A 12,982-nucleotide genomic window follows, 5' to 3' on the forward strand; every position below is an offset into this window, starting at 1 on the left:
GCAGAGAACAGCGGAATCTTCCGAGTCTGACCCGCGGCCTAGCCCTACCTCTCCCTCTCCCACTCCCGCCTCCCCCCGCCCTTTCCTCTGGCCGCTCGGCCCCCAGAGGGGCGGCACGAACCTGCCCGGACGTGCGGACAGACGCGCCAGGCCCCGCCTCTGCGGGCCCGTGGGACGGCTGCGCAGGCGCAGTCTCACCGGGTTGTAGACGCGGCGGCCCCGGTCGGGCGGGGTGAGTTGAGGGGTGGGCGCTGGGGTCACCGCAGTTCTCGGTCTTTGCTTCCGCGACCCCGGCCTCTTCTGTGGCGTGGGCGGGATTGATAAAGAAGCCCTTCCCGCCCCTTCGCCTTTCGGATCCTTGGGGGTGCCGGGCGTTGCCGCGGGGCCGTGTGAGGTCGGCCCGGCGGCGCCGGCTGTAGGAGCGGTGGTAGTCGGGTGGAAAAGCGGTCGGAGAGGGTCCCTAGTCCCCTTTTCACGGTGACCGAGACGCGCGGCGGTCTGACACCCTTTCGTCCTCCCTTTGGCGCTCACTCCCCAGGCTGCATTTTCTCTTCTGAAACTTGGGGTGTTTGGTAGGTTATCAGAGGAAGCGTTTCTAACTACGGTTTTCTGGCAGCATCGTGTAGTGCTAGGAGCGCTGGAGTCGGGCTGCTTGGGTCCAAATCCCTGTCCACCACTTATTGGCCCCGAGACCTCTGCAAGTCACTTAAACTCTGTGGAGAAATAATAATAACCTATCTCTTAAGGTGGTTAAGTATTAAGTGTATTAAGTGTTTGAATATCTGGGAAGTACTTAGAACTGAGCGGGATACACAGCAAAACTATGTAAGTGCTATTACCTTTTTTGAGCATGGTGTGTAAAAGAGTTGAGATTGGGGTTCTCAACATGAAAGAAGTACGCTTCTCCGTCCACCTCCCCTGAAAATTACTGCTCAATAGTAAGAAAAGAAGGTTAATTTTTTTTTTTTTTAGAATATGAGGTTTCGTTCAGGTAGCCTGTTTTTAAAAAATCAAAACTTTGTAAACTTAGCTGCACATCCTATATTAGAGAAAAGGAAGACAGTAGATAATAATGAAGCCGAGCACTGTAAAGTTTGATGTTTGGAAAACCAGATAAGAATGGCCAGAACACATTTGTGCAGAAGAGTTAACATAGCAAGCTTGAGACTGCGATTCTGAGGAAAGTCTGCTTGTAATGTTGGCTCTTGTTTGGCAGGCATCTGGGATGGATTTGGGGAGTGTTCATACGATGGGAACAATATGGTTTGTGTTGAACACATGCTTTTTTCCTGGGAGTCTGGTATTTTGGTACTTGCTAGGCAGAAGGTGCCTAAGTGACCAGCCCCCATAAAAACCCTAGGTGTTGAGTTTCTAATAGTCTTCCCCAGGCAGAAACATTGCACACATGTTGCTGCATTTTCCTTGCGGGAGGAAGAGTGTGATCTGAGTGACCCCTCATGAGTGGAGAGAACATAGATTCCTCCAGACTCCACCTATCTGATTTTCTCTTTTTAAGTTGAATATCCTTACTACATTGCTGTAATAAATGTTAGTCCTGAGTACAACTAGATGCGGAGTCCCTTAAGACCTAAGTAAATCTCTGAATGTGGGAGTGCTCTTGGAGATCCCCTTGACACAATATTGATGATAAGTATTTGAAGCTCTGATTGGACTTTAATTTTCTCTATTTTACCTTAAAAGGGAATTGGAAAAAAATATATTTGCTAAATAAGTCGGTTACTGGCCCAAGTGATTCTGTATGTTTAGGCATAATGCATATGTCAGAAAAATCACTGGGAATTGATTACCAATGTGAGTTTGAGTCAGTGTTTTTGAAGAAAGGCACGGGTCTTTTAGAGATTCCAGCTCAAATGCCTGCTCTAGTTATTATTCTGCCAGCATTATCTGTGTGTTAATATTCATCTTTATCAAGAGTATTTCTGTGCCACAAGGGAAGAAAGTGAAAGTTTCTCATGGGCCATTTTTTTCCTGGCTTCTTTTAGCTATGCCTCTCTCTTTTCAGGACACACAATTAATATAGGAGTATAGGATAAATAAGTGTGAAGTCTCCTGAAGTAGGCACTGGATAGTTTCTGGTTCTATTATTGTTATCCTTTTTATTCCCTCTTATTGAGTTAATTACATACAAGTGCACATTTTTCCAAAGGCTTATTCTGTGCAGGGCATTCTTTTCGGTATTTTCAGAAAAGTAAGATGAAGAAAATATAATTCCACTCTTGAAGAATAGTTTGCCAAGATATGCAGGAATAACTAACAAGGTGGAGTTAAGGGCCATTAAAGAGGTAAAAACAGTATTTCAGAGAAGCTAGAAATACTTGGAATGGGGAGAGGTAGAGAGAATGATCAGAGAAGGTTTCCTGTGGTAAAAGCTTTTGAAGGTGAGTTGAATTTAGATAAGCTGGGTCCAAGGAACTAGGTCCCCTTGGAACATAGCATTGTCCTGTTCCTTTTTCTTTTCTCAGTATGGAGTCTTAGAAGTCATAAAGAAAAGTTCTGAGGTAATCCTTCTTTGTTGGAGTTTTTCATCTATGCATAGTTGAACTCATTTCTAAACACTGGAATATAATCAGTGTAACTAAAAAGCTCATGATTTTAGACTGGAATTTGGCTGGTAGGGCTTTTTTTTTGTGATGATTAGCTAGTTATTGCTCAAAAAGTGGCTGGGGAGAGGGTGGGTGCTGAGTGGGACCCTGAAACATTATGTTAGGAATTGGAGTTGGTGTGGAGAAAAAGGGATGCAGTAATGTATCAAAGTCATGGATGATCAAATATGGCAATTTCAGTAGTCTAGGAAATCAAAATTAAGCAGAAAAGGCTGGAGAGTAGCTAAAACAAATATCCCTCAAAGTATAACTGCAAATTTCATTTAACAATCAAAATTCAGTAAACATTAAGGGCCTGTATTCCTCCAGGCACTGCTATTCTCTAGGGTCATAATGGGGGTGGAGAATGGGAAGGGATAGACATGGTCTCTGCCCTTGGGAATTTTTAAGGTGGTATAGAAGCCAGACAGTAATAAAGAAAATTAGCACAATTAAACAAAAAATCGTAATAATTATGACTTAAAATTCACAATATCAGTTCAATATGGAGAATTCATTGGAAGAGCTCACAGTGGAAGTAGGAAGACTAATTGGGAAGCTATTTGTTCAAGCAAGAAAAGAGTGATTGCTTGTATTTGGGGTGATGGGGTGAAGATGAAGAGACTTGGGTGGATTTGACATATTTTTGAATGAAAAGGAAGAAGAACTATGATTGATTGGATATAGGGATGTTGAGGGAGTGGGAATTGTCAAGAATGACCCCCACATTTCTGGCAAGCACCATTGGAATCCAGAGCACTTGGAGAGGGGTTGGCCTTCAGTGGGGGAAGATGGTTTCTCTTATATTAGGAGGAAAATGAGAAAGATAGGTTTAGAAGGAGGAAGATTTGTAAGTTTGGGAGTGGAAAGATCAGATTTCCCATCTAATTACATCTCTTTTCTCTCAGTAAATTAGAAGGCTGTATCATTTTTTGAGGAGTGAGGAGGTGGAGGAGTTGGAAGTTTGAGAGTGAAAAAGGTTATAAATGACTATTGTGGAGAGTAGATGTTGACCAGAGAAGTGTAGTAGAAAAATGGGACATAATAACCCATTTGCGGATGTGATGAGTTTAGTGGATCCAGTCTGCTTTTTTAAGACTTTTCTGCAGTTTGGATGTAGGCATGGAGAAAGTGGTTAATTGGGTTCATCTAGGAGTGGAGTTTTGCCAATTGGGTAATGTGGTAGTCATTAAGAATGTGTACAGATATTTTGATTGACCTCTTTCTGGGTATGTGGCAAGGTTACATCCTCCTTAAAGTTAAATGTGGTCATGTGATTTGCTTTGACCTGTAAAATATGAACAGATGTGACATGTCACTTCTGGGTTAAACTTTATGAAGTAAAACTCCGTTTGCCACTGCCCCTTCTCCCTGCCCTACTGCAGTGATTAGGGAAGCCCATGTTGAGAAGCAGGATCTTGTTAGCCTGTGCACTAGAGGAGAATAGGAGTGGTTGGTCAAGCAAGCTGGAAGAACTGGAAGTTGCGGTCAGAGAACTGGAATGCTTGAATTAGTAATATTGCAAAGAGACACTGTAGGGATAAGTAGATGAGGAAGGTTGGAGGGAGAAGGGAGTTGGAGGTGAGGAAATGAAGGGACTCAGAGACCTTGTACATCTCAGTAATCCCAGAAGGCGTTAGTAATTGCAACTCAGTTCAGTAGTGTTAACCCTTGGACTTAAAGGAATGGCTCTTAAAATGGTAAACTCCCAAGCTCCCTTATGTGGAACATGGAATTATTAAAATCAAGGTTCAGAATTTAGTATTGAAAGATCTTCTATCTGGATCATTTAAAAACAAAACAAAATATCCCACAAAAACTGCAATAAACTTTAGCCATAGTATTTGTTAGAATTTATACTAAACTATTCTAACAGAGACCCAAAATATAGTGGCTTAAAAAATGCTTAACTTGTGTCTCAAATCTTTAGAATTAACTTCAAGTCTTTAGAAAATATGGAGATAGAGGTAAAAAGTACCACGAAGATATAGGCAAATCCAGGGGACATCATACAACTTTGCTATTTGAAATGTGTGTGGATCCCCAGCAGTGGTGTCACATTAGAAGCTTGTTACACAGAACCTCACATCCTTTGCCTGGCTTGTGGAATCAGAATCCGCATTTTAATAAGACACCCAGGTGACACATATGCACTGGCCTAGTGTCTTAAAAAATCTAATGTCGTAAAGTGTGAATCTTGATTGGATCCTGATTTAAAAAAAAAAAAAAAAACAGTCATAAAAGACACTTTGGGGTCACCTGAAGAAATGAGAACATAATGGGAAATGAGATGATTTTAGGAAATTGTTAATTTTCTTAGATGTGATAATGTGATTATGTAGGAGAAGATTCTCGTTCTTAAAGGGATACATGCTGAAATGTTTAGTGGTGAAGGATCCTGATCTCTCCAACTTAAAAATAGTTCAGAGAAAAAGGGAAAAAATATCCACATGCACATACATGTATATGTATATGTCTATTCACACATCAATATTTAGACAAATATGGCAAAATATTAATAGATTTGGAATCTAGATAGAATATGAGTGTTCATTATGCTGTCCTTTTAACTTTTGTGGATGTTTGACATATTTTGTAATAAAACGTTGGGGGAAAAACACAGAAAAATGTGGTAGCTTAATCAAGAGAGAAATGTATTTCTCCCAATCGTGCAGAGGGAGGTAGTACAATAGGGTGGCTCTACTGTGTGCGTTACATAGCTTCCATCTGTGGCCCAATATGGCACTTCCTGCTCCTCCTGTCTCCTAGCTAGTGGGTTGGGGAAAGGGAAGGAGAATGCGGGACCCAGAAGTAGCACTTACCACATCTGCCCCATTCCATTGACTAAAACGAGTTTTTTCATTCACCTGGACATCACATATCTAGGGGATAGTTGGTAAAATCAAAAGGATATACCATTTGTATATTGGCTTAATAAAGATTTCTTTACTTTCTTTGGTCTTAGCTGATGTTTCCTTCTTCCTTTGTTGATTTACAAAACCAGTTAACATTGAAGTCATTTCAATTTTAATATATATTTAGTAAAATATATAAAATTTTAATCTTGAGGATTGAAGTGTATTCATCCCTCTCCCCCTCCAACCTTTTCAGTAAATAACAGATGCGGGTGAAAGATCCATCCAAAGCTGTATCTGAGAAAGCCAAAAGATGTAAAAGGCTTACAATACCTCATGATGAAGATTCTTCAGATGACATCGCAGGTAAATTGTGATATCTATCATCTCAAATAGTATTGAGGAGAAGAAATAGCAGTATGTATTTTTAATTAATAAATCCACCATATTTTTACTATTTTCTGCATAAACTTTGGAACTCGTCTAGTTCCAAAATATCCTACTTGTATTTTTTATTGGAATTTTGTCTAATTTATAAAGTAACTTGCATTGTTACCTTCGTGATTTTGAATCTTTGAGATCCATTTGCCCAAATTTTTTATATCCTACAGAAATTTCTAACATTTTCCTCATGTGATTCTTGCATGTTTATTTGTAGGTATTGTTTCTTTTTTTGTTGCTGTAATAACTTATAAAAAACCTGACTGGTTGTTGTTTTCAGGACCAGTACTAGGGCGGGGGCAAGCTCTGTGCCTAGGATACATTTAAGGAGGTGCTCACTCTCAGGTTTATGCAGTGTAGCAGGGTTAGCACCTGAGAGTGCCTCAGATTTTGCACCCTGGGCCCCTGGCTTGCTTCCCCGTGGTCCAGGCCCAAGTTATTTGAATATGTGAATGCTGTTGATTTCTGTATATTAATTTAATATCCAGCTACCTTATTGAATTCTCATATTGTTTGAACTATTTTTCACTTGAGTTTTCCAGGTTTTTCAAATATATAAACATATATTTGCAAATAATAAAAGCATGACAAAGAGATAAAGTATGTCTCTAATTTTTTTATCTTATGTAAATGTTTTATGATTTGGACATCTTTATATTCCTGTCTAAAATGACTATTTCTAAAAATTTCCCAACATGTATTCTAGCTTTTTTCTTGTTGTTCCCTAGTAAGGGTCTGTTAAAACCAAGGCTCCAAGCCACCACAGGTTGGTTGGCAGATGACCCTTGGGAGCTGCTAGCTTCAGGGCTTGTTTTTCTCTTCATCTTCATGCCTTTCTTTAGGTTTTGGCCTCTGAAGATTTTCCTTACTTTCTTGCCAGACACCTCCCCATATAAAAAGATTTTTAAAAAATTATATCCTATTTTAAGTATTTTTTTTAATTTTTAATTTTATTTATTTATTTTATTATGAAATAAATTCAAACTTACAGGAACAGTTGCAAAAACAATACAAACTCCATACACAGAGCTCCAGCATACCCCAACCCCCCTCCCCCGATACCCCGATCCACCAACTTTAAGATCCTGTCACACCACCATTTCTTTCTTTCCCTTCCTCCCTCCCTCCCTATCATCCATCGTCTATTGCTCTGTCTTCTGAACATATGAGAGCAAGCTGCACACATCCTTGAACAAACAATATAATTCACATATACATTTCCCATGAACAAGAACATTCTTTTATGCAAACCCATTAAGCGCAGCTAAGAAGTTCAAGAAATTCAACCTTGATACAAAGCTTACATTCTGTATTTCCTTTTTTTTTTTCTTATGTCCCAACTGTGTCCCTTTGAGCCTCCTCTCCTCCATCCTGAGATCCCATCCAGGATCATCCTTGGCATTTAATTGTCATTATCTATTTAGACTGTCTTTTTTTTTTCTCAATTTTGGAAACATATATACAGCCTAACTCTTCCCATTCTATCCCCTCCCTAGTACATTAGTGGGATTAATCACATTTAGAATGTTGCAATGCTATCACCTTCCCACCATCCATTACTAGAAATTTCCCTTCACCCCAAACAGAAACCCTACACTCATTTCTTAACTCCCCATTGCCCCTTCCCCTACTTCTCATAACCCATACTCTACTTTTCATCTCTATGGTCATATTCTCTGATACTTTCTTTGTGTTTATTGTGGGGCTTAAATTTAACATCTTAAATCTATAACAATCTTGTTTTTCTTTCATATCAACTTAACTTCAATAGAACACGTAAACTATGTTCCTATACTCCTCCATTCCCCCACCTTTATGTAGTTCTTGTCAAAATACATATTTTACATGGAGTCCAAAATCACTGATTACAGTTTATGTATTTAGATCCTGTAGGAAGTAAATAGTGGAGTTACAAATCAAAAATGCAGTAGTATTGGTATTTATATTTACCATGTGATCTTTACTAGAAATCTTTATTTCTTCATGTGGTTTCAGTCAGTTGTTTAGTGTCCCTTCCTTTCAGCCTGCTCAACTCTCTTTAGCATTTCTTATAGGACTGATCTACTGGTGATGAAGTCCCTCAGCTTTTGATTATCCAGGAATGTTTTCATCTCCCCCTCATTTTTACCCTCCAGTTGTTTGTGAATTTTCTGAGTCTCTAATGGTTATTGACTTCTATTTGTATTCCATTGTGGTCAGAGAATGTGCTTTGAATAAATTCAATTTTTCTAAAAAATTTATTGAGGCTTGTTTTATGTCCCAGTGATCACTAGAAAAGAATGTGTGTCCTGGTGATTTGGGATGTAATGTTCTATATATGTCTGTTAAATTTCTCTATGTCTCTCTCTCTCCTTTCTTTGTTTCTCTGTCAGTAGGGCTCCCTTTAGTATCTGAAGTGGGGCAGGTCTTTTATAGCAAAATCTCTCAGCATTTGTTTGTCTGTGAAAAATTTAAGCTCTCCCTCAAATTTGAAGGAGAGTTTTGCTGCATAAAGTATTCTTGGCTGGAAATTTTTCTTTCTCAGAATTTTAAATATGTCATGCCACTGCCTTCTCACCTCCATGGTGACCACTGAGTAGTCACTACTTAGTCTTAACGTTATTTCCTTTGTGTGCGGTGAATTGCTTTTCTCTTTCTGCTTTCAGAACTTGCTCCTTCTCTTCAGTATTTGACAGTCTGATCAGAATATGTCTTGGAGTGGGTTTATTTGGATTTATTCTATTTGGAGTTCCCTGGGCATTTATGCTTTGTGTATTTATATTGTGTAGAAAGTTTGGGAAGTTTTCCTTAACAATTTCTTTGAATACTCTTTCTAGACCTTTACCCTCCTCTTCCCCTTCTGGAATACCAATGAGTCTTAAATTTGGACGTTTTATTTTATCTATCGTATCCCTGAGATCCATTTCGATTTTTTCAATTTTTTTTCCCCATTCTTTCTTTTGTTCTTTCATTTTCCATTCTGTGGACTTTGAGGACACTGAGTCATCGTTCACCTTCCTCTAATCTTGTATTACGAGTATCCAGAGTCTTCTTAATTTGGCTAACAGTTTTTTTTATTTCCATAAGATCTTCTATTTTTTTATTTACTCTTGCAATTTCTTCTTTATGCTCTTCTAGGGTCGTCTTTATGTCCTTTATATCCTGTGTCATGCTCTTCTACATGTCCTTTATATCCTGTGCCATGCTCTCATTGTTTAATTTTAGGTCTTTGATTAATTGTGCCAAGTACTGTGTCTCTTCTGATCTTTTGATTTGGGTGTTTGAGTTTGGGTTCTCCTTATCGTCTGGTTTTATCATATGCTTTAAGATTTTCTGTTGTTTTTGGCCTCTTGGCATTTGCTTTACTTGACAGGGTTCTTTCAGGACATAAAAAATACTGATCTCTGATTTGTCAGATCTACAGCTTGGTGGCGTGCACTTTCTCTAACTAACCAGCAGATGGCATCCACGAGTCACCTATTCCCCTCAAGTCAGTTCTGCCCGACTTTGTCTTTGTAGTATGTGGGTATCTGATTCTTGTGGGATTCAATTGGTGCGCTAAGTTGAGGTGTGTTGTTGGTGCTGTCTGCCCTGAATGTGGGGCGTGTGTCTGGGTGGTTAGGGAGGCAGGGCAGCTTTAATAATCAAACCTCCCAGGTGTTCCCGGAGATTTAAGGCTGTTGCAAGAGTCTAAGCCTTCATTTCATTCTTGCCACAGACTGTCTCTGCCGCTGACCCACAAGTCCTTGGTATTGGTGTAGGGTCCCTGGGATTTCTGAGTGGGTCCCCCTTCTCAGCCGTGCTCTTCCAGGACCTCTGCTGAGGGAAGGTTGTGCTACGTCACAAGTGCGCGCCGGCTCTCCAGGGAAGCCCTGGGCCGCTGGGCCATGCAGGGGCGTTCCCAGCCTGCTGTAAAGATGGTTAAATGGGGCGTGTTAATTTCCCCCTTTTCACACAGCTCCACCTTCCCAGCTCCGGGACAATTAGCTGTGGGTGCACTAAAGGCCACTGTCCATGGCCGGTATTGTGGCATGTGTGCAGTGCTGTGGGAAACACTCCCTGTCACACTGAGACCCTTGGCGCAGCTCTGGGCTGTAGCTCTGGCCCCGGTCAGGAGTGTCCCCAGCCTGCCGGGGAGATAGCTGCAAGGGGCGAAGTTTCTTTCTCCTTTTGGCTCCCGTCTGCCCCCCTGCCCCGAGACAATCAGCAGCGGGCTATCCTCCATGCCAGTTTAAATTTCCCGCTGAGAGGTTCCCACCTTTGATTATAGCTAGTGCCAACTCTGGGCTTAAGTCATGGGCCCTCTCCTTCCCTTTAACTGCGGAGCCTGTTTGCACCAGTCTTGTCTAGTTTCCATTTTCCCTACTCTACATTGCCTTTATTTGGAAGCTAAACTTAACCCTTTCTTATACTTTGCCTGTAGTTATATTTTTTTCAAGTCCTTTAAAGCTCTTTATTTCCATTTTCATTATGTATGCTGTTTCATTATGCTTTACTGTGTTTTCTCCGGTGTCCATAGTACCTATTCTGTTTTCAGATTGGCCTTTATTTTTGTGATGATCTTATGACTATTTTTTTCTACATCTTTCCGTAACTCTGCCAGTCAGTTGTTTCCTATTGACATCTTGTCCCAGAGTGCTTGCTTCTGTTTTGTGTTTTTATTTCATGGAAGTAATTGCCCTGCTATTTGTTTTCTGTTTCCTTCCTTCCTTTTTCTTATAATAATCTTAGCAAAGAATTTGGGGTTTTCGTTTCTCTTTGATTACTTGTTCTTTGATAACAGGTTGCTTTTCTTGACAGCTAGTTTTAGAATGTTTGAGTGAGAAGGGAGCCAGAGTCCTGTTCACACTTAGTTGGAGTTTTGAGTTTGAGTTTATTTAGTCCTTATTTCTTTCTAACCAATAGGACTAAGCAGTCCTGGTTTTTTTCCAGAATCAAAAGTATCGCTTCTCCCCAATTGCCCTAGACACTGCTTCCTGCAAATAGGGCTTGATTTTTGTGTTCTCATTTAGTGCTTGAGAAATTTGCTTCTTCTGCTTCTTATCAAAAGAAAATTGGATATAGGGGAGGTCCTGTCACTGTTGCTGCAGCACAGCAATGTATGTTTTTCCCATGCCTGGGAAGCAGACATTGTTGTTTATGAAATTGCAGCTGCAGTATTCTTTCTCTGCTTCCTTCTTTTTTTTTTTTTTTTTTTAATCATCATTTTATTGAGATATATTCACATACCACGCAGTCATACAAAACAAATTGTACTTTTGATTGTTTACAGTACCATTACATAGTTGTACATTCATCACCTAAATCAATCCCTGACACCTTCATTAGCACACACACAAAAATAACAAGAATAATAATTAGAGTGAAAAAGAGCAATTGAAGTAAAAAAGAACACTAGGTACCTTTGTCTGTTTGTTTGCTTCCCCTACTTTTCTACACATCCATCCATAAACTAGACAAAGTGGAGTTTGGTCCTTATGGCATTCCCAATCCCACTGTCACCCCTCATAAGCTACATTTTTATACAACTGTCTTCGAGATTCATGGGTTCTGGGTTGTAGTTTAATAGTTTCAGGTATCCACCACCAGCTACCCCAATTCTTTAGAACCTAAAAAAGGTTGTCTAAAGTGTGCGTAAGAGTGCCCACCAGAGTGATCTCTCGGCTCGTTTTGGAATCTCTCTGCCACTGAAGCTTATTTCATTTCCTTTCACATCCCCCTTTTGGTCAAGAAGATGTTCTCCATCCCACGATGCCGGGTCTACATTCCTCCCCGGGAGTCATATTCCACGTTGCCAGGGAGATTCACTTCCCTGGGTGTCTGATCCCACGTAGGGGGGAGGGCAGTGATTTCACCTTTCAAGTTGGCTTAGCCAGAGAGAGAGGGCCACATCTGAGCAACAAAGAGGCACTCAGGAGGAGACTCTTAGGCACAAATACAGGGAGGCCTAGCCTCTCCTTTGCAGCAACCGTCTTCCCAAGGGTAAAACTTATGGTAGAGGGCTCAACCCATCAAACCACCAGTCCCCTATGTCTGTGGTCATGTTAGCAACCATGGAGGTGGGGTAGGCGAATACCCCTACATTCTCCACAGGCTCCTCAAGGGGGCACTACATCTTTTTTTTTTTTTTTTTTTCCTTGTTTGTCTTTTTTCTTTTTTTTTTTTTTTTTAACTTTCCCTTCTTTTTTCAAATCAACTGTATGAAAAAAAAAGTTAAAAAGAAAACAAACATACAATAAAAGAACATTTCAAAGAGACCATAGCAAGGGAGTAAGAAAAGGACAACTAACCTAAGATAACTGCTTAACTTCCAACATGTTCCTACTTTACCCCTAGAAAGTTACATAATATAGCAACATTTCAGTGAACTTGTTCCTACTACATCCATCAGAAATTAACAGACCATAGTCATTTCTGGGCATCCCCAGAACGTTAAATAGCTTATCTGTTCTTCTTGGATTATTGTTCCCTCTTCCTTAATTGCTCTCTACTGCTAGTTCCCCTACATTCTACATTATAAACCATTTGTTTTACATTTTTCAAAGTTCACATTAGTGGTAGCATATAATATTTCTCTTTTTGTGCCTGGCTTATTTCGCTCAGCATTATGTCTTCAAGGTTCATCCATGTTGTCATATGTTTCACCAGATCGTTCCTTCTTACTGCCGCGTAGTATTCCATCGTGTGTATATACCACATTTTATTTATCCACTCATCTGTTGAAGGACATTTGGGTTGTTTCCATCTCTTGGCAATTGTGAATAGTGCTGCTATGAACATTGGCGTGCAGATATCTGTTCGTGTCACTGCTTTCCGATCTTCTGGGTATATACCGAGAAGTGCAATCGCTGGATCGAATGGTAGCTCTATATCTAGTTTTCTAAGGAACTGCCAGACTGACTTCCAGAGTGGCTGAACCATTATACAGTCCCACCAACAATGAATAAGAGTTCCAATTTCTCCACATCCCCTCCAGCATTTGTAGTTTCCTGTTTGTTTAATGGCAGCCATTCTAACCGGTGTTAGATGGTATCTCATTGTGGTCTTAATTTGCATCTCTCTAATAGCTAGTGAAGCTGAACATTTTTTCATGTGTTTCTTGGC

At 40.2% G+C, this 12,982-nt stretch overlaps 1 protein-coding gene across 6 annotated transcripts in view; it reads left to right on the forward strand.

Annotated features, from left to right (window-relative positions):
• Window positions 1–218: 218 nt before the first annotated feature.
• Window positions 219–12,982, forward strand: part of USP45 (ubiquitin specific peptidase 45) — a 111,864-nt gene continuing 99,100 nt past the window's right edge. For all 6 annotated transcript variants that reach the window (XR_005217945.1, XR_005217946.1, XR_005217948.1 and 3 more), the window contains exons 1-2: window positions 219–232; window positions 5,715–5,824. Coding sequence is in view for 3 of the 6 variants with exons in the window: in XM_037843610.1 (XP_037699538.1) it covers window positions 5,725–5,824 (100 nt within the window). In the remaining 3 variants the exon portion in view is untranslated. The remainder of the gene's footprint in view (window positions 233–5,714; window positions 5,825–12,982) is intronic.

Source organism: Choloepus didactylus, chromosome 7, assembly GCF_015220235.1.
Source record: "Choloepus didactylus isolate mChoDid1 chromosome 7, mChoDid1.pri, whole genome shotgun sequence".
NCBI classification, from domain to species: domain Eukaryota; kingdom Metazoa; phylum Chordata; class Mammalia; order Pilosa; family Megalonychidae; genus Choloepus; species Choloepus didactylus.